Source organism: Anomaloglossus baeobatrachus, chromosome 5 (assembly GCF_048569485.1).
Source record: "Anomaloglossus baeobatrachus isolate aAnoBae1 chromosome 5, aAnoBae1.hap1, whole genome shotgun sequence".
NCBI lineage: Eukaryota > Metazoa > Chordata > Amphibia > Anura > Aromobatidae > Anomaloglossus > Anomaloglossus baeobatrachus.
This window is the reverse complement of record NC_134357.1, coordinates 135,102,270-135,123,354: the sequence shown is the minus strand read 5'-3', so window position 1 is coordinate 135,123,354 and position 21,085 is coordinate 135,102,270. Positions and strand designations below refer to the sequence as shown.

Here is a 21,085-nt window from a genome sequence, read left to right as displayed (position 1 = left end):
AGAACTCTGAAGACCCCACCACATATAGGGCTCTGCACACCCCACCACATATAGGGCTCTGCACACCCCACCACATATAGGGCTCTGCACACCCCACCACATATAGGGCTCTGCACACCCCACCAGATATAGGGCTCTGCACACCCCACCACATATAGGGCTCTGCACACCCCACCACATACAGGGCTCTGCACACCCCACCACATATAGGGCTCTGCACACCCCACAACATAGCAATCTGCATGCCCCACCACACAGCGATCTGCAGACCCCACCACACAGCGATCTGCAGACCCCACCACACATCGCTCTGCTTCCGCCCACCACATATTGCTCTGCTTCCCCCCCACACATCGCTCTGCTTCCCCCCCACACATCGCTCTGCATGCACCCCCCACATACATCGCTCTGCACTCACATCCCCCTCGCACATACAAACTCACTTTTCCTCGGTCCCTGCCACTGCTCCTCATTCGCCCGCTGTCTGTGCTCTGGCCATATCAGCACAGTAGTGACGTCACCACTGTACTGATCTGTCAAAGAGCACAGACAGCAGGACAGTGATGAGAAGCAGTGCAGCGCTGCCTCTCATCTCAGCTTTCAAATGTATTGGCATCTGTGATGCCGATACATTTGAACGTGTGATCCTGAGCAGGGAGCCTGGTGCTGGCGGTGACACCATGGGCAGCTGCCGCTCATGGGTCCCACAACAGTGGCTGAGATGCCTTTCTACAAGGCGAGCATAAGCTCCTACCCCTGTCGATGTGACATCACAGGAAGCAGCAAAATCCCAGCAGGAGTGGTCACATGACCGCTCTGAGCTGGGGGAGAGGGGCTGACAGCAGGGCAGGTAGGTAGTTACTCTCTACTTACCTGCCCCAATGTAGCACAATAGTGAAATAATAAGAAAAGGAAAAATAACCCGGATAACCCCTTTAATTATACTATTTTTGTGTAGATGTGATTTTTTTTTTATCTCCTATTATTGCATCAATAATAGAGTGTTTCATTTTTTTCTTGCTAAACCCTTTACCGATCAGATTAATTGATTTTATATTTGTAATTTTTTTTTATTATTGTTTTATTATCAATGGGGAAAAAGGTTGGTGATTTGAACTTTGTTTTTTCTTTTTTCTTTTCATATTTTTACAAACGTTTTTTTACTCTTCATTGATTTTACTAGTCATCTTATTGGACTTGAAGCCTACACTGTCCGATTGCTTCTGCTGTTCAGAGTGGTGCTTCAGCATTGTTCTGATTCCTGTGAATGCCAGCGCTCTGCCAGCATTCACAGGAAGCACTTCATGACAGCAAAAGGGGTCATCAGCTGACCTCCAGCTGTCATGAAAAGCATTGGCGCCCTGTGTTCACTTCACGGGGCCTCAATGACTCCAGAGAATTGCGTGATCCCCGCCGGAGCATGATAGATTTCTCTGTCAGAGTTTCAGAGTAGGATCTAACAAGTTAACAGGGAGGTCTCCTGACTCACCCACCCCAGGGCTATGGGACACCCGGTGCCGGGCCGGACTAGTCCGGGGGGTCGTCAGTGCTGGCGGGGCCCGACTCCGTGACCCTGGCGGGAGTCAATTAATATGGCTGATGACTTGGGGGTGATTAAAGTTTGCATTATTCGTGACGCCACCTGTGCTCTGCGGCTATTAAGCTGCCGCTGCTGTATGGGGCCTCCGGGATGATGGAACGACAGCAATGGTGTTACTGCTCCCCACAGGTGGAGCTGGACCCCGGGGCAACAGTTGGTGCTTGTGAGTGTCGATGTAGTTGCGGTGTAATGCAGGGCCAACAGGGCGGTGAAAGGACCGGACACAAACAACAGTCTCTTTACCTTCTCCTCTTTTACTGTGCAAACGGTTAGTCCTGAGAGACCGTTACAGGTGGTAGAGGGCTCCGGCCAGCCTGGAAGTAGCTGGGGTCATCTCTTTGGCCAGTCGAGTATGAGGCCTACTCCCTGCTCTTTCTTTGCTGTTATAGGACCCTGCACTTTGGGTTAGCAATGGCCCTCTTGCTGCTGGGACCGGTGGTTCGTCCCTCTCCCTGTGTGGTAGGCTGCGCAGGCCCTCTCTGGTGCTTCTCTACTGGAGTCCACTCTGGGCCCTGGTGGTGCAGCTGTACCTTCAGGTTGCTTATGGGCCAGGTGCTTGCAGCTCTCCTGCCCTTTGGATTCGGCTACCAGGGAAGGATTTTACACCCTGGCAACCACAGACTCCGATGTCTGATTCTCTCCTGTGCCTCTCTGCCAATCCTGCTTCACTGGGCCAAGCTACTCCAGCTCCAGGCCCCAGTTCCACAGGACATCACAACTCTGCGTCTTCACTCTCTGGACTCTCTTCACAGACGGAACACTAACTCCTCCCTCAGGTCAGACTTGAGGAATGCTCCCTGGAACTCCAGGTTCAGAGCTCCCTCTGCTGGCCTGAGGGAGAAACTACGTTGGATGTTGGTACCTACTGGCCAATGATTTTCTCAATTACCTCCAGGCTCAGTATTAACTCTTTTGAGGGGGCAACACTGTTGTGGCGACCAGGTCCTGGGGCGCCACACTCCCCCATGCCGGATAGCTGCACATACAGTTAGGTCCAGAAATATTTGGACAGTGATACAATTTTCGCGAGTTGGGCTCTGCATGCCACCACATTGGATTTGAAATGAAATCTCTACAACAGAATTCAAGTGCAGATTGTAACGTTTAATTTGAAGGTTTGAACAAAAATATCTGATAGAATTTGTAGGAATTGTACACATTTCTTTACAAACACTCCACATTTTAGGAGGTCAAAAGTAATTGGACAAATAAACCAAACCCAAACAAAATATTTTTATTTTCAATATTTTGTTGCGAATCCTTTGGAGGCAATCACTGCCTTAAGTCTGGAACCCATGGACATCCCCAAACGCTGGGTTTCCTCCTTCTTAATGCTTTGCCAGGCCTTTACAGCCGCAGCCTTCAGGTCTTGCTTGTTTGTGGGTCTTTCCGTCTTAAGTCTGGATTTGAGCAAGTGAAATGCATGCTCAATTGGGTTAAGATCTGGTGATTGACTTGGCCATTGCAGAATGTTCCACTTTTTTGCACTCATGAACTCCTGGGTAGCTTTGGCTGTATGCTTGGGGTCATTGTCCATCTGTACTATGAAGCGCCGTCCGATCAACTTTGCGGCATTTGGCTGAATTTGGGCTGAAAGTATATCCCGGTACACTTCAGAATTCATCCGGCTACTCTTGTCTGCTGTTATGTCATCAATAAACACAAGTGACCCAGTGCCATTGAAAGCCATGCATGCCCATGCCATCACGTTGCCTCCACCATGTTTTACAGAGGATGTGGTGTGCCTTGGATTATGTGCCGTTCCCTTTCTTCTCCAAACTTTTTTCTTCTCATCATTCTGGTACAGGTTGATCTTTGTCTCATCTGTCCATAGAATACTTTTCCAGAACTGAGCTGGCTTCATGAGGTGTTTTTCAGCAAATTTAACTCTGGCCTGTCTATTTTTGGAATTGATGAATGGTTTGCATCTAGATGTGAACACTTTGTATTTACTTTCATGGAGTCTTCTCTTTACTGTTGACTTAGAGACAGATACACCTACTTCACTGACAGTGTTCTGGACTTCAGTTGATGTTGTGAACGGGTTTTTCTTCACCAAAGAAAGTATGCGGCGATCATCCACCACTGTTGTCATCCGTGGACGCCCAGGCCTTTTTGAGTTCCCAAGCTCACCAGTCAATTCCTTTTTTCTCAGAATGTACCCGACTGTTGATTTTGCTACTCCAAGCATGTCTGCTATCTCTCTAATGGATTTTTTCTTTTTTATCAGCCTCAGGATGTTCTGCTTCACCTCAATTGAGAGTTCCTTAGACCGCATGTTGTCTGGTCACAGCAACAGCTTCCAAATGCAAAACCACACACCTGTAATCAACCCCAGACCTTTTAACTACTTCATTGATTACAGGTTAACGAGGGAGACGCCTTCAGAGTTAATTGCAGCCCTTAGAGTCCCTTGTCCAATTACTTTTGGTCCCTTGAAAAAGAGGAGGCTATGCATTACAGAGCTATGATTCCTAAACCCTTTCTCCGATTTGGATGTGAAAACTCTCATATTGCAGCTGGGAGTGTGCACTTTCAGCCCATATTATATATATAATTGTATTTCTGAACATGTTTTTGAAAACAGCTAAAATAACAAAACTTGTGTCACTGTCCAAATATTTCTGGACCTAACTGTATCTGCTGATCAGATCAGCAGACATGTGTGGGAAATAATGCGGGCGTTAAAGGGACAGATACGACCTGGTCGTATAGGCTTTTAATCATTGGCTCCTTAATGGAGAGCTTACTATTGCGTGCACTGTCTCCACTGCCTCTACGCCACTTTGGTGCTGAGGTGGCAGCAGCAGTGTGATCAGGTCACAGAGTGATGACCTCATCACGCTCCTGCACTCTGGGTCCGGGGATGATAGATGGTCCTTTTCCCATTCCCAGCACCACAGTGCTAAAATGTATTTATGTCTTTCAGACGCGAATACATTTGAATATAGGAGAAAGAGTACGGCGTCTCCCGGACAGGTCTGTGGGCCACAGCCGTGTTTTGTGCAGGCCTGATGTAAATATATAATTGTATCATATGTAAAATTTATATAGAATCCATTCTACTCAAATGGCACATACATCTTCTAGGCCTCATTCTGAAATGAAGAACTGACATCTGATGGAGTCCTAAGTGTATATTCTTAATACTCTGTTGCATGCAAGATCAATGATAAGGAGTAACCTGCCTGTAATGGCCCGAACAGAATGTGATCTTTAGTCGCAGTTATGTCGCTTGATCCCTTCTGGTAAATTGAGTGTCTGGAAATTGAACACAGACATGATAACCGGCACGCAAATGATAATTTGTCTGGTAAACAATTTACCTCTTCAAAGTGCAACCTCCCAGCTGGATATACTACAGTTCCAGTTTCCAAAAATTAGTGCGAAAGATCTCAGCGCTTGTCAGGCAAAGACAAAACAGCACGTACATTTCTCAGAGCACTTACTTTGAAAATGGTATTGGTTAAGACAGCTGCTCGAAGAAAAGTGTCTTGCTAAAATTGGACAGCGCAGGCATTTTTTGTTTAAAGTGTTATCTTCAGATGTTAATGAGGTCAACGTGGTTTGTACAAGTTACTGCCTGTTAGACTTCAAGGGAATATAGTTACTTTAGGATTTTACTGAATACTGGGAAATAGAGATGATTTTTCAGATTGTACAATATGTCATATATACTCTTTCCTCTAATTTTGAGATGAATACTGAAAAATAGTAATGGCGAGTGGTTTAGACAAATTGGGGCCCTGGCGAAATTCAAAGTGGGGCCCTCAATCCTGAAATATTTAAAAAAAATGCACTTTTAGGGTAGGTAGAGAGAAAGAGAGAGAGAGAAAAAAAAAACCACGATCCGGATTCCCGCGTCCGGGTCGGACCCGGATCGGACGCTGAAACGGCGCGGATCCGGATTTTTACAGTTCAGGTCCGCTCAACACTAGCTAGTACCCCAATTTTGGAGCGGGTGGAGAACGAATCTTGAAGGCTTCGTCCTTGTCGGGTGAATTACCAGGACGCTTGAAGCTACTTCCCAGCCTAGGGTCCACGTACCCCGTCTTGCCGTGACCCCTGCCCGGAGATGGCACAAGGCCACCGGCTGCCCTCCTCGACAGTCCGTGCCCCTTGTCATGATCCTCTGCGACCGGGGTTCCAGCTCCTACCAGGCCCAGACCAACGTCTGCCACCTAGTAGTAACAAGGAGCCCAGCTCCTGACCTCTCCTCTCGAGAGTCACCACTTCACTGTCTGTCTCCTAACACTCCTGACTCTCCCTAACCAACCCCCCAAGTGGATGGCCCTATTCCCTTCAGGCTATCCATTGGTGTGTCTGGCGGGTATGGTGCAGAGTGTTCCTAGGATTTTTATTAGCAACACCAAAGGTCAGGGACCCGTAACCAAGGAGGAGGTGGATATCATGCAAAAGGTCAGATTGCACAATACCCTGTGACGACCTGATAGGCCAGGGCGTCACACAAGCATATAAAAAAATCGTTCAGAATTTCATCCAGACAAGTGAGACGATTTTTTTCTCAATTGTCATCCATACACAATCAGTTTTTTTTACAGCAGCAGCTATTAATCATTCACAGTTTCCGTATGGCATCTGATTTTTTTTCACCCACCCATAGACTTGATTGCGTGATTTTCATCCAATTTATATTAGAAACTAGCGCATGATGCAATTCTTTTTCAGACACAGATTAGAGCAGTGGAAAAAAATCACTCACCTGCACTGAACCATTGAATAACATTGGTCCAAATGCTGTCCATTTTTTTCACGGACAGCACTCGGACCGAAAATATGGTCCTGTGAATCCCTAACCCTAAGGGGTACTTTGCACACTATGACATCGCAAGCCGATGCATGCGATGCTGAGCGCAATAGTCCCCTCCCCCGTCGCAGCTGCGATATCTTGTGATAGCTGCCGTAGTGAACTTATCGCTACGGCAGCTTCACACGCACTTACCTGCCCTGCGACATCGCTCTGGCCGGCGACCCGCCTCCTTCCTAAGGGGGCGGGTCGTGCGGCGTCACAACGACATCCCACGGCAGGCAGCCAATAGAAGCGGAGGGGCAGAGATGAGCGGGACGTAAACATCCCGCCCACCTCCTTCCTTCCTCATTGCAGGCGGGACGCAGGTAAGGAGATGTTCCTCGCTCCTGCGGCTTCTCACACAGTGATGTGTGCTGCCGCAGGAACGAGGAACAACATCGTACCGTCGCTGCAGCAAAATTATGAAAATGTCGGACACTACACCGATGATACGATTACGACGCTTTTGCGCTCGTTAATCATATCAAAAAGGATTTACACACTACGATGTCGAGAGCGAGGCCGGATGTGCGTCACTTTCAATTTGACCCCACCGACATCGCAGCTGCGATGTCATAGTGTGCAAAGTACCCCTAAGGCGGGCTTTGCACGTTGCGACATTGCAGGTGCGATGTCGGTGGGGTCAAATTGAAAGTGACGCACATCCGGCATCGCATGCGATATCGCAATGTGTAAAGCCTAGATGATACGATTAACGAGCGCAAAAGCGTCGTAATCGTATCATCGGTGCAGCGTCGGCGTAATTCATAATTGCGTTGACGCGACGGTCCGATGTTGTTCCTCGCTCCTGCGGCAGCACATATCGCTGTGTGTGAAGCCGCAGGAGCGAGGAACATCTCCTACCGGCGTCACCGCGGCTTCCGTAGGTTATGCGGAAGGAAGGAGGTGGGCGGGATGTTTACATCCTGCTCATCTCCGCCCCTCCGCTCCTATTGGCCGCCTGCCGTGTGACGTCGCAGTGACGCCGCACGACCCGCCCCCTTAATAAGGAGGCGGGTCGCCGGCCAGAACGACGGTCGCAGGGCAGGTGAGTGCATGTGAAGCCGGCGTAGCGATATTTTTCGCTACGCCAGCTTTCACAAGATATTGTACCTGCGACGGGGGCGGGGACTATCGCGTGCGACATCTCAGCATCGGCTTGCGATGTCGCAACGTGAAAAGCCCGCCTAACAGTCAAAGAATAGAAAACATTTGGACAATGCTGTCTTTTTGTACAGTATATCCTACCTCACTTACAGCAGAATAAAACACGGTACAGCCACAAAATCACTGCAGCCAAGGGCCAAGAATGGCAGAGACCCCCAGAGCATCAGTGCTGGATCATCGGAGGATTTATCATTTCATGCAAATTTTTTTACATTCTCAGAAAACCCCTGTAGGGTCTGTTCACTTGCACAGTTTTTGCTGCGGGCTGTACAACATCGAAAACTAGAGTATTGGCATTAAAATGTGTTGCTCAAGTCACAATACATGCATTTTTTATAGGGGGGGTTTGTGTTTTTATGTGCGTTTTTGCAGCTTTGCATTTTTTTCCCATCCATTGGAATAGGGAAAAAACACTGCAAAATAAAGACAGAACTGACAACCTGAGGATTTACACAAATTAAAAAAATCATCAACAGGGCCAAAGAGTGCAATGAGACATCCATTTGTGTGTTTTTTTTCTTAAAACCTCAGTTTGTGTTTTTTTTCTAAAAGTGTCCAATTCTCTGTGACTTTGGAATAAAAAAAATCCACACATGGAGCTTATTTGAACTCCAAACTCCACTCCTATCATTGCTGTCTAGTAGTGATGGGCGATCACGAAGTTTTTGGTCCGTACCGAACACATAGTGTTTGTGCACACGGTCCCGAACACGACCTTTCCTGGGAAACTCGTGTTACACTTCAGGTCCAGTTCTGGTCCAGGGGTTTTAAATAAAAGCACATTAGTAAAAAACATTATGATTATACTTACTGGTCCCGCGATGCGACCTGACCTGCAAACGCACTGTCTCCAGGCCGGTTCTGCTTCCGGGTCCGATCATTAACTTCACTGCACTGCTCGTCACTCGCTAGTTTTCGGCTTAAAGATCCAGCTTGATAGATGTTAGAATGTATGAGCTGGTTTCAGGTTACTCCAGCATCCAATCAGAGATGCCTATTCTGTGACAGTGTCTGTGATTGTCTGTTATTTTAACAATAAAATAAAACAACAACACAGAGAAACAAATATTGTGTTAGAAATAAAACAGCAGACATTTAGGACTCCATCTTTATTACCCAAACTCCCTCCCCAACATAGTCCAAAGGCGGGCGAGCATCTTCAGTTCTGCTACATCTGTGAGAGGAGACAATCACAGGTCTGCTCACACAGACTCAGCTGAGAGCTGTCAGAGCCTTCACCCGAGTGCACAGCTGAGGCCGATCAGCTGTGCCCCCGGGTATCCTTGACTGACGTCACTGCAACACTGCCATAAAGCGAGTGCCTGCCGGCAGTGAGAGCGCTGACGTCAGAGTCCGGGTTATCCGAGGGCACAGCTGACGTCACTGCTTTAATTACGGTAATTGAAAAAAAAAAACACAAAACAAAGAAAAACTATGAATGATAACGTGTGCAAGACGTCACGGAACGTCCTGTAACCCACAAGATAACAACAAAATTCACACCAGACTGGTCACAGGGCTATGACGTCATGGAAGGTCCTGTAGTCTATGGAGTTTACCTTGGGGCACAGCTGACTGGCCTTAGCTGTGCACTTGGGGGAAGTCTCTGACACCTCTCAGCTGAGTGTGTGAGAAGACCTGTGTTTGTCTCCTCGCACCGATGTAGCAGAGCTGAAGATGCTCGCCCACCTTTGGACTACGTCGGAGGGTTTTTTTGGGTAATAAAGCTGAGGTACTAAATGTCTTCTGTGTTATTTCAAATAAAATATTTTTTTCTGTGTTGTTTTATTTTACTGTTAAAATAACAGACAATCACAGCTGCTGTCACAGAGTGGGCACCTGTGATTGGATGCTGGAGTAACCTGAAACCAACCCATACATTCTAGCATCTAGAATGTATGGACAGATTCCAGGTTACTCCAACAGCCAATCACAGACACCCATTGTGCGTGACAGCGTCTGAGATTGGCTGTTGAGTCCATCACACATATAGTAGTATAAAAATAAATAAATAATTAAAAAAAAAATGTAGCGCTCCACGATATTTTTGATTCTCAGCACAGATAAAGCAGATGGCTATAGGCTGCCATTCCCATCTGCCTGGTTTTATCTTGGCTGACAATCAAAATACAGGGAAGCCCATTCATTTTTGTTTTAATTATTTAAAAAAAATAATAATAACAAAATGCGTTGGCTCCCACTGTATTTTGATCGCCAGTCAGGTAAAACCAGGAAGCTGGGGGCTTGAATTCTCAGCATGGTAAGGCCCAAGCGTTCTGGCCCCCCACGCTAAAAACTGCAGCCTGTAGCCATTCCTGTAAATTGCGCATTGTTTCTTAGCACCACTTTCAGGCGCTTTACCCGGCTTGTCCAGTGGCCCTGTTAGAGGTGGCACGCTGGGAAATAAAGGGATTAATACCAGCTTTGTTCGCCAAATTGGATATGACCACCATGAATTTATAGTAAACAGTTAAAAAAACCACAAAACAGAATTCTTTTTTATTAGAAATAAAACAAAAAACATTTAGAGATTCCATCTTTATTATAAAAAAATACTTAGTCCGACATTCTCCACAGCGAGAGCAATGTCAGCTCTGCTTCATCGCTCTGTACAGACAAGTGGCTCTACAGAGCAAGAAGAGCAATGTCAGCTCTGCTTCATCGCTCTGTACAGACAAGTGTCTATACAGAGCAAGAAGCAAGCGGACACTGACAGTGATTGGCAAAGTTCAATCGAGTCCATGGCTAAGCCATAGACTTAGGTGAACTTTGACGTCACTGCGAACACGGCCGAACACAGCCAAAGACTGCCGAGTGACGAGCAGTCCAGTGAATGCCCCCGGAAGTTAATGATCGGACCCGGAAGCAGAAGTGGTCGGGAGACAGTCTGAAGGACGCGTCGCGGGACCTGTAAGTATAATGACAATGTTTATTATTACTATATTCTTTATTTTACAGCCCCCCAGCCCCATCCTATAACTGTAAATTCAAGCTCGGGGTTTGGACACAAGTTTGCGTTATGTGTCGCAGGCGGTTTTTGGGAACGCCGCTCGCCTGGGGAATCTCTGGCGCTCGGGTCCGGTGCTTCTGCTCCTCGGTGGCTCGAGCACCGCCTCCTCGCCCACGAGTGAAAAGGGGGAAGGTTTAGTGGTGGAATGTCGGTTGTGATGTCACTCACGGGGTTGTGGTGATGGTGGGCACCACCGCTGCTGATGATGGGGGTTCCCGGGAGTGATGGCGGGGAGCAGCTGAGGTGTTGGCCCCTCTGTGGGTAGGGGCGGTTGGTCCCGGGGCCCCGGTTGGGGGGGGGGGTGGATGGATGTATGTTGGTGGGTAGGGGCTAGGTGCAGGTGCCGATGCGGGGAGGCAGCGCGGAAGCGGGGCAGCGATACGGTGCAGCGCTGTGCCGGATGGCACTGGTGTACTCACTCAGGTAGTCAATAACAGAGTCTCTGGTAAACAAAACGGCTGTATGGGCGAGGCCCGCAGTCGGCTGCGGCATCTTCACTCTCCCCGGACGGGTTGATGGCGGCTGTCTTTCCCTGCACCTGTGTGTAAGTGTTTGACCCATATGGATTGCCACGGGTGGTCCACTCCCCGGCTTGTACGTGTCGGGAGAGCCCGTTTTGCCCGCAGGCGCTGGCCCTTGGATTTCTGGCCGTTGGCGGTGGCTCTTATCCGGACGGGTTGGGCTGTTGCCTTCTGACGAGACTTGGTTGGGAATGAACCCCTGAGGTCCAGACCACAATCAGAGAATTTGACCGTTACGGTGGCTTCCGAGCCTAGTCGGGGTCTGAGTACCCTGCCTTGGTGCTTAGCTTCACTCTGCTCCCCGATTCGGTACCGGCGGGCCACCGCCCGACCCCGGTCCTACGGTTCCGCAGATGTCCACTAACTCCTGCAGACGGCCACCACCGTCTGCCGACCTTGCTGACTGTGCCTGGGCTCCGACCCAGACACACACAGTCTCTCCACTTCAACCTCCAACACTCTACTCCTGAACTCCACTCCTCTACCTCCTGAGCTCAACTCTTTTACTCAACTGTCTGCTTTTCCCCGCTTCCAGGCCTGTGAACTCCTTGGTGGGTGGGGCCAACTGCCTGGCTCCGCCCCACCTGGTGTGGACATCAGACCCTGGAGGAGGCAACAAGGGTTTTGTTTGACGGATTTTCCCTACCAGGGGAGGGTGTGTGTGTGTGTGTGTGTGATGTTATTCTGTGACCCCTGGGGTCCAGGGCGTTACACTCCCCCTTGGTAAGACGCAGACCGTCCGCGGGCTGCCCGTCCACCACCGGTTTTATTTTTCTGAAAAATATAAAAACAAACGGTATGCATTTTCAAATCTTCCCTTACGGGAGGCATGTCACTTTAACGTTGCAAACATTAATAAAACATTTTTAATAATAACGGATGGGTCCCATTTCTTCCGCTTCCCCACCCAAACAACCTAAACCTTGAAGCTGCCCCTAAGAAACGGGCAGCACCCCTCTCCCCAGTCCAGAAAACAGAACCTGGTTCAGGTTGTCCAAGCGGGAACGAGTACGGTATCTCGCACCCGACTGTCATTCAGGGGTCTCCACGTTCAGGGGGACCCCTGACCCCGGAGGATGGTCACCGGTCCCGGTGGCGACCGGACCCCAGCCTGCTCCACTGCGGGTCCCTCCTCCAACCTGCCTCTCCGGAGGCGGTCAACGGGACTCCTGCCCACAATTATTTACAACCCACTAGTTCGTCGGTGGCCTGCGAGTTCTCGGCCATGTTCATGAGTAGTTTCTCATGTGAGCTGTTTCAGGGAGGTAACGTGGCAAACAGGGAACAAAACATGCTGATGGTCCCAATGGGGACAATGGTTCTTCTTACAACGGGGGTTCGCTGCCTTCACTTTAGGTCACCTTCCTCATACTCCTCGATCTCCACATCCGGACGGAACGGTGGGGGAGGGGGCTGGAGTGGCCTAGGGGCACTGCGGCTTGCTCTTTCCCTCACATCAAGGGCAAACCAGCCCCTCTCCCCGCATTGTTGGGTGTATGTTACCAGATCACCCAGTTGCAGGTCACGGCTGGGGTGGCCTGTCGGGAGATGGGAATTCACGTCCCTGCGAGCCACAAAGATTTCGGCCTCCAGGCCCGGCTCATAGATGAATCCGTACCCTCGCTGGGGGTAGAATCGCCTGACCTGGCCCTCGTACATCGGGCCCCGCACCCGGTAGGTGGCGATCCGCAGGTTGTCCTTTTCCCGTATTGTACGGCCAACACTTCGGCTCTCTGCTGCTCCCTGGCAAGCCCAGCTGGCTCGGCTGCCTATCCCAAAATGGAGCACCCTCGTACCCCTTTTGCACACGGGTCGGGCCCCGCCGGATCTCCCCCGTAGCGGCTACGACCGGCACCACTGCTGGGAAGTCTTGCAGTGACGCGGCCTGGGATGCTGCTTTACAGCGGCGGCCCGGCGCTGCCTCAGCCGAGGCGTGGGTTGCAGGGACAGCAAGCCTCACGTGCTGGACCTTTTTGCTGGCGGCCTCCACTACTTCCGCGGCCGGGCGGAATGCCGGAGTCGGGACTTACTTAGGCATGGTCACTTCTGGGACTGACGGCTTCACCTCACGGACGGACTCCTCCCGGGAAACCTTCCACGGTAACGGGATCGGTGCGGGTTGTTCGTAGGGCCGTCCGTGGGCGGCGCCTACAGGCCTGTCCTCTGGGGCGGGCGTGTTGGATTCCGCTGCCGGCGGTGGGGGCAGCGAGCTGATTGGCAGGGCAGCGACAACCAATACGGATGGCTGGGGAGGCAGCAGGGTGAACGGACGCAGACCGGGCCCCTCAGCTACAGCGACCGGTCCCTTTGGAACACAGGGCCGTGGGTCGCTTACCCGCTCCTCCAGCACTGTCTCCACCTCGCGTTTCCGCGCAGCCGCCGCCACCTCCTCCATTTCGGCCGCCCATCGCTCCATTAGAAACTGGACTTGGGCCTGCAGGCGGCAGCACATTTGCGCTGTCCGGGCTTCCACCCACGCCGCTGTTCCAGGCGTGGGCTCGGTGATCTCGAGGGTGCCTAATGGAATAGACATCTTGTGCAAGTGCTTTCCAGGAACCAGATGAATGGCAGAGTCCTGGCATCCCTGCCCTTTATCCCTTCGGTTACATAAGGCAGGCCTCCACCAGCCCCCCCTTGGTTCTCTCCGGCACCTCCTTCTTCAGCGGGCGGGGCTTCACTTTCGCGCCTTCCCTGCTCGGGGAAGACGGCTCGAGCGGGAACTTTTCGCGCCCGAGATGGCGGAATTTCAAATTTTTTGGCTGGACACCGCCGGCAGGGACTGCAAGGTGCACTTCTACTAGTAAGTAGATGGGTAGGGTCCTGTTCGTGACGCCAAGTTGTCGTGGGCGGAGGGGTTTTGGGAACGCCGCTCGCCTGGGGAATCTTTGGCGCTCGGGTCCGGTGCTTCTGCTCCTCGGTGGCTCGAGCATGGGGCCGGACCCGGGGCTCGAGCAGCGCCTCCTCGCCCACGAGTGAAAAGGGGGAAGGTTTGGAGGTGGGATGTCGGTTGTGACGCCACCCACGGGGTTGTGGTGATGGTGGGCACTACCGCTGCTGAGGACGGGGGTTCCCGGGAGCGATGGCGGGGAGCAGCTGAGGTGTTGGCCCCTCCGTGGGTAGAGGCGGTTGGTCCCGGGGCCCCGGTTGGGGGGGGTGGATGGATGTATGTTGGTGGGTAGGGGCTAGGTGCAGGTGCTGATGCGGGGAGGCAGCGCAGAAGCGGGCACAAAACATAGAGAATAAGATGCAATTACTGAAGTCATTAAAAAGGAGAATATTACTCCATAATACTGCAGTGATGAATAGGGACCTATGTGGTCATATAGAGTTATCTCAATACAAAAATATTGGAGTGGATCATCTAGACATAGATTAGAAAACAGCTCTGCCACTTAAACGGGTTTTTCCATTTCAAACATTACTACTTTACGAGCTCCAAAAAAAAAGTTTGTACACACTCTTCCGGGGGTCAGCGCTGCCTCTCATTCCGTTGCATTCTTTGTTGATTAGCTGCAGCGGTGAGGTAAAGATGACGGCGCTGGAGACAATCACTGAGCTCAACAGTGACGTCACCACTGTAGCCAATCAACAAAGACTGAAGGACAGACGTTGTGCCAGCACTGGACCCTGGGAGGGTGAGAAAAAGCTTGATTTGTTTTTTTTGTCTCTCTGATCCTCTGGAGTAATGAAACACTACAACCGCTATAAAATAATGCCCAAACTGGTTTTAATGTGTATACTGGTTTAATATGTCCAGGAACTTCCTGGATTCTCATGCTCAGTAACTTCCCATACACATTTTTCAGTAAATATATTGCCCCTGCCAATGTCCAGTGGTTTGTCTGTTCTTAACTGAAATCCCACATCTCTATTATTATGTTGTTTGCAAGTCTGGAGAGCAAGAGCAGAGAGACATAGACTTTCACAACCATTTGTTATAATCAGTCTGCTGTGTACAGATTATACTTGATAAATTGCAGTGAACATCAAATTCGGAAGAAAGGAAACAGTAGGGTCACGTAGTGACTACCGGGGTCCTGCAAGGTATATGAGGACTCCCGTGCAAGCGCCGCAACACACAAGCTACACCGGAAACATGATACAATAGTGGATCCTGACGCTAGTGAGAAGGGAGCGGTGTTACATTCTAACGTTCACCTGAGGCTGATCCTTGCACTCCTTAACATCCATAGATGGGTCTTTCCAACGTACGCCGATCATGTGCCTAGGCCCTCACTGGCCCTGAAGTTTTCCCTGATTAGTGCAGACCAGTGAGACGCTAATCGTGCTACTGACATAAGACAACATAAGGAGGAAAGACAAACAGGGGAGAAAGACACAACAAATAAAACTCCACCAGGAACTTCTCAGCTGCAATTGAAGCGACACTTCATCTTCTTCCAGATATTGGTTCCTTCCAAGTGGATAGCTATAGCCGACATAGGGAGGAGTGAGGAGCAGATATTTATAGCAGAAGGGAGTGGCTGCAGTTGAGGTTTCAACTACCTGTTAGATCACTGCATGATAAAAAAAAACTTTAACCCCTTCAGTACTGGGTGGAATTAAATACACTGAAACTCAAGGTAAATAACGAGCAGGCACTAAAGCGTATCTGCGATCCACAATATACTGTGTTCCTCTGATCCCAGATCCCTTCGAGAACACATCAGACCATGACACGCTTGTGACTAGCAGGCAATCAGCAGTTTGTAATGATTTTCTTGGGCTGAAAAGGTCATTTTTGATAAAGTACTTTGCTATTCTGTTTGACATTGTATTGGCCATCAGATGAGTCTATTGGGAGGTCATTGAAATAACCGTCGCCATTTAAGTGTTTTCTTACATGATTATAGTAGTGGTAGTACCCCTTAAATGACTTGTTTGGAAGTCTTCCTTCCTGAGATACTGAATTATATAACTCCCCATAATTTTGCATGTGGGGTTCAAATCAGAATGTATTTTACAGCTATCCAAGTGCTGGTAGATCCATAGAAAGATATCCTTGTTGCAGTTTTTATATGCTGGCATTTTTCAAACAAGCCATGTACTATATTTTAAGCATATTGTTGTGTATTAGTAACAGTGAATGAGCTGTGTTTTAATAGAAAAAAATTATTAAGTGCAATTTATGTCTGCCACATAGAAAAAGATTAATAGGTATATCTGGAAAATCCTACTTTAACAAATCAAATCCATTTCATGCCCAACAGGTTATGCTCCAGTGACAGGGATGTGCCACCCACTGCGCAGCTGCACCCTGAATCACGAAGATGGGTTTTCGTCTGCATTTGTGGTCGCCCATGAAACAGGCCATGTGTAAGTACATTATTTCAATCTATGGGAGGAATTTCTAAAATGCATTCTCTATCAAATAATAAAGAGCAGTAAAATGCCATATATGCCTACAGCAAGAGCATATCAACAAAAGTGTATACAGATTGTAATTTTATATATTGGTGAACTATTTACTTCCACAACACCAAACTTTGCTGCTATATCTCAATTCAATATTGTAACAAATGTCCAATCAACCTGTACCTAAGCAGAATAAAAGAGCTTAAGAATGGAAGGTGTAGGAACTGTAGGCACACCCAAAAATAAAAGAATGAAGGGGCCTAAAAGGTTCTCGTGTCCGATTTGAGATAAATACACTACCATAACTGATGCTTGATAGTTGGGTCCAGAATCGGACTGGCTACTGGAGGAACAGCCAGTAATACCAGTCCTGGCTGCGGTTAGCTACATTGAAGTCCGGAGCTCTCACCTGAGCTCTGGAGTGCAGCCTGGACTGAACTCAGGGTTTGCAGGACTGAACCGCGAGCGCCAAATGATTCCACAGCGATTGTGGTTCAGTTCATGTCACAGCTGCGGACAGGCCAGGCTGAACTCCGGAGCTCAGGTGAGAGCTCCGGAGTTCAATGCGGGTAACCGCAGTCAGGACTGGTATTATTAGTAGTTCCTCCGGTAGCCTGTCCGAAACTGGTTGGTCCCTTTAAAGTTTTGCATTGGGGAGTAAGAACTTCACTATATATATATATATATATATATATATATATATATATATATATATATATATATATATATACAAAAATTAAGAGAACACTGCACAATTTCAGTTTTTCAGATTTTTCTCATTAGAGTTATATTTTTGAGTAAAATGTAAATTGTTCTTTTATTCTATAAACTACTGACAACATATCTCCTAATTTCCAAGTAATATATTTTATATTTATTTTCTCAAAATGAGAAATGGTCAAAATAACAAAAAAATGCATTGCTTTCGGACCTCAAATAATGCAAAGAAAACAAGTTCATAATCATTTAGAAACAACAATAGCTATCTATTTTAACTCAGGATGAGTTCAGAAATCAATATTCTGTGGAATAACCATGATTTTTAATCACAGCTTTCATGTGTCTTGGCATGCTTTTCACCAGTCTTTCATGCTGCTTTTGGGTGCGCCTATGCCACTCTTGGTGCAAAAATGTAAGCAGTTCTTCTTTGTTTGATGGCTTGTGACTATCCTTCTTCTTCTTGATTACATTCCAGAAGTTTTCAATTGGGTTTAGGTCTGCAGATTGGGCTGACCATGACAGAGTTTTGATGTGGTGGTCCTTCATCCACACATTGATTGACCGAGCTGTGTGGCATGGCACATTATCCTCCTGGAAAAAGCAGTCCAAAAGGGGGCTTTACACGAGACGATCTATCGTGCGATAGATCGTCGGGGTCACGGTTTTTGTGGCACACATCCAGCATCGCTTGCGATGTCGGGCTGTGTAACACCTGCGAGCGACGCAATATCGCTCACAAATCGTGAGTCGTGTTCTTGTCGCTCGGTTTCATAATCTCGTTTAATTAACATGGCACCGGTTGCTCATCGTTCCCGGGATAGCACACGCAGCTCCATGTGACACCCCGGGAACGATGAACAGCAGCTTACCTCCGTCCCACGGCACCCGCCGGCTATGCGGAAGGAAGGTGGTGGGCAGGATGTTTATGTCCGGCTCATCTCCGCCACTCCGCTTCTATTGGCCGGCCGCTGTGTGACGTCACTGTGATGTCAAACGTCCCTCCCCCTTCAGGAAGAGGATGTTCGCCGCCCACAGCGATGTCGCACAGCAGGTAAGTGCGTGTGACGGGGGTTAACGACTTTGTGCGCCATGGGCAACTAATTGCCCGTGATGCACAAAAACGGGGCGGGTACGATCGCTTGTGAAATTGCACGATAGATCGTACCGTGTAAAGCAGGCTTTAGAGTTTGGGAACATTGCCTAAGCAGAAGGAAGCAACTGTTTTTCCAGGATAACCTTGTATGCGGCTTGATTCATACATCCTTCCCAAAGTTTAATCTGCCCAATTCCAGCCTTGCTGAAGCATCTCCAGATCATCACTGATCCTCCACCAAATGTCACAGTGGGTGCAAGACACTGTGGCTTGTACGCTTCTGCATGTCTCCGTCTAACCCTTAGATGACCAGGTGTTGGTCAAAACTGAAAATTAGACTCATCAGAGAAGATTACCTTACTCCAGTCCTCTATGGTCCAATCCTTATGGTCTTTGGCAAACTTTAACCTGGCTCTCCTTTGCTTCTCATAGATGAAAGACTTTTTACTAGCTTTACATGACTTAAGCTCTGCCTCTAGGAGCCTGTTACGAACTGTTCTTGCCGTGCACTTCACCCCAGCTGCCATTTGCAATTCCTTTTGTAGGTCACTTGATGTCATCCTACAGTTGCTGAGTGACATTCAAATCAGATGACGGTCATCCCAGTCAGTGGAGAGTCACTTTCGCCCTCTGCCGGTCTGTAGCTTTGTTGTCCCCAATGTCTGCTGCTTGACCCCATTGTAATGGATTGCCATCTTAGAAATTTTAAGGATGGAGGCAACATGACGCTCACTGCATCCCTCTGCTAGTAAAGCCAGAATTGAGCCCTTCTTTTCCTCACTCAAGACTTTTCTTTTCAACTCCTGGTTAAAAGTTATTTTTTCATTCCTATTACTTTTGGGATATCACTAGCTCTTGCTTTGCCATCCAGCTTGTCCTATTGCAAGAGGAGTGTGAAGACCATGTGGTGCCCTGGACAAGCCAGGGGCCACAGAGCACAACATCAACACACCCCACACTCCCAGCAGGCACACCGAAGTCAAACACAAAACCCTTGTTGCCTTCCTCCAGGGGCTGATGTCCACACCAGGGGGTGGGCCAGGTGGTTGGTCCAGCCCACCGAGGAGTTCACAGTCCTGGAGGCAGGAAACTGTAGTCAGTTTAGCTCAGGCAGAGCTTGAATGCAGAGGCAGATTGAGTTTGGTAGTGAAAGTGAGCAGAAGGAAGTAGTAGTTGAGCAGCCTGAAGTTGGTCCGGGTGTGTGGCCCGGACAGATCAGCAAGGTTGGCAGACGGTGGTGACCGTCTGCAGGAGTGGCCTATCGGAGTTACCGTAAGGACCGTGGACGGGCGGTGGCCCGGCGGTACCGGACCGGTACACAAAGAGAAGCCAGCACCATCTGGCAGGGGCTTTTCGGACCCCGGCAAGGCTAGGAGTTGCCGTGAAATTGCCTAATCCATTAGTGAAGGGGACCTCCTGGGTTTCCAAACAGTCAAGTCCCGACAGAAGGCAACAGTCCAACCAACAGAGGGAGACACCGCCACCGCCAAGGCAACCGTTTCTCAGGGCCAGCGCCTGCGGGCAAAGAGGGGCTCCTCTAGCCCATATCCAAGCTGGGGAGCGGGTTACCGGTGGGAACCCATCGGAACCATCAACCGTACTTAGGTGCAGGGAAAGGCAGTCGCCATCAACCTGCCGGGAGAAACAACACCACAGCCGTCTGTGGGACCCGTCCATCCAGCCGAGTGTTTTACCGAGAACTGTGTCTTCATCATTGGGCTGAGTGGGTACCACCGTGCCGTGCGGCACAGCGCTGCCCCTGCGACCCTGCACCTCACCAGGCCCCGTAACCCGCCTGCCATCCATCCCTACCCCATCACCGGGCCCCGGGACAACCAACCCCCTACCCATGGAGGGGAGAAATAACAACCAAGCTGCTCCCTGTCACCGTTCCCGGGATCCCCGTCCAGAGCAGCGGTGGTGTCACCATTATCACCAAAACTGTGGGTGGCGTCACGGACAATAAATCCCCACAATCAAATCCCCTTTTCACTCACGGGCAAGGAACGCCGCTCGAGTCCCCGGGATCCGGCCCACCGCTCGAGCCACCACCGAGCAGCAGCGGCAGCCGCAGCAGCAGCGGCTGGACCCGAGCAGTGGGAGAGCGCAGCGTCCCCTCCTCCGCCCGCGACAACCACATCAGTGTTTTTTTATACTTTCCTTCATTAAATAAGATTTGGTTCAGGTGATCACCTAATCAGAAGCACATTAAGTAGAATGAGGTGTACTCTGGTTGGAATTCAACTGACATTGGAATGGAATGGCTGTCACCCATGTAGAGAAGCTGATTTTTATGAAACTGTGCAAAAGTGGTCTCTTAATTTTTTCCCCGCTATGTGTGTGTATGTATATATATATATATATATATATATATATATATATATATATACTAAAATTAGTGACCTTGCAACTTCCACACTGGCCACTGGGGCTTTTTTAGACTCTCACATCCTGCCCTTTCAGGAGCAGTTTACAGGGGTTTTCTTACCAACAGAGGCATGATTATAGTGATAGATAACATGCCTATGTACTGTTAATAAGGCAAGATCCACCATTTACGATAGGCAATGTAACAGGTTATCACTGCCCCCCCCCTTTCCATCCCAATTTCCTTTGGACATGCTCAACACAAACGCTTGGGTCGAAGCCTCAACGATGTGGCTATGTACATGTATTTTTTCCTGAAACAACAGGAAGTATTTTATTATGTATAAAAAAATGTAAAAAAAAAATACATTCAACAAACAAAGCTGATTTGATAAGTGAGTAATTTCCTGATAATTTCTTTCCTTTAGGAGTAAAATCAAGA

The 21,085-nt window shown here is 49.0% G+C and overlaps 1 protein-coding gene across 1 annotated transcript in view; it reads left to right on the top strand.

The window, feature by feature from the left end:
* ADAMTS14 (ADAM metallopeptidase with thrombospondin type 1 motif 14) overlaps positions 1-21,085 on the top strand; it is a 305,508-nt gene that overhangs the window by 133,545 nt on the left and 150,878 nt on the right. Inside the window, exon 7 of the mRNA XM_075347232.1 lies at positions 16,319-16,424. Within this exon, the coding sequence (XP_075203347.1) occupies positions 16,319-16,424 (106 nt within the window). The remainder of the gene's footprint in view (positions 1-16,318; positions 16,425-21,085) is intronic.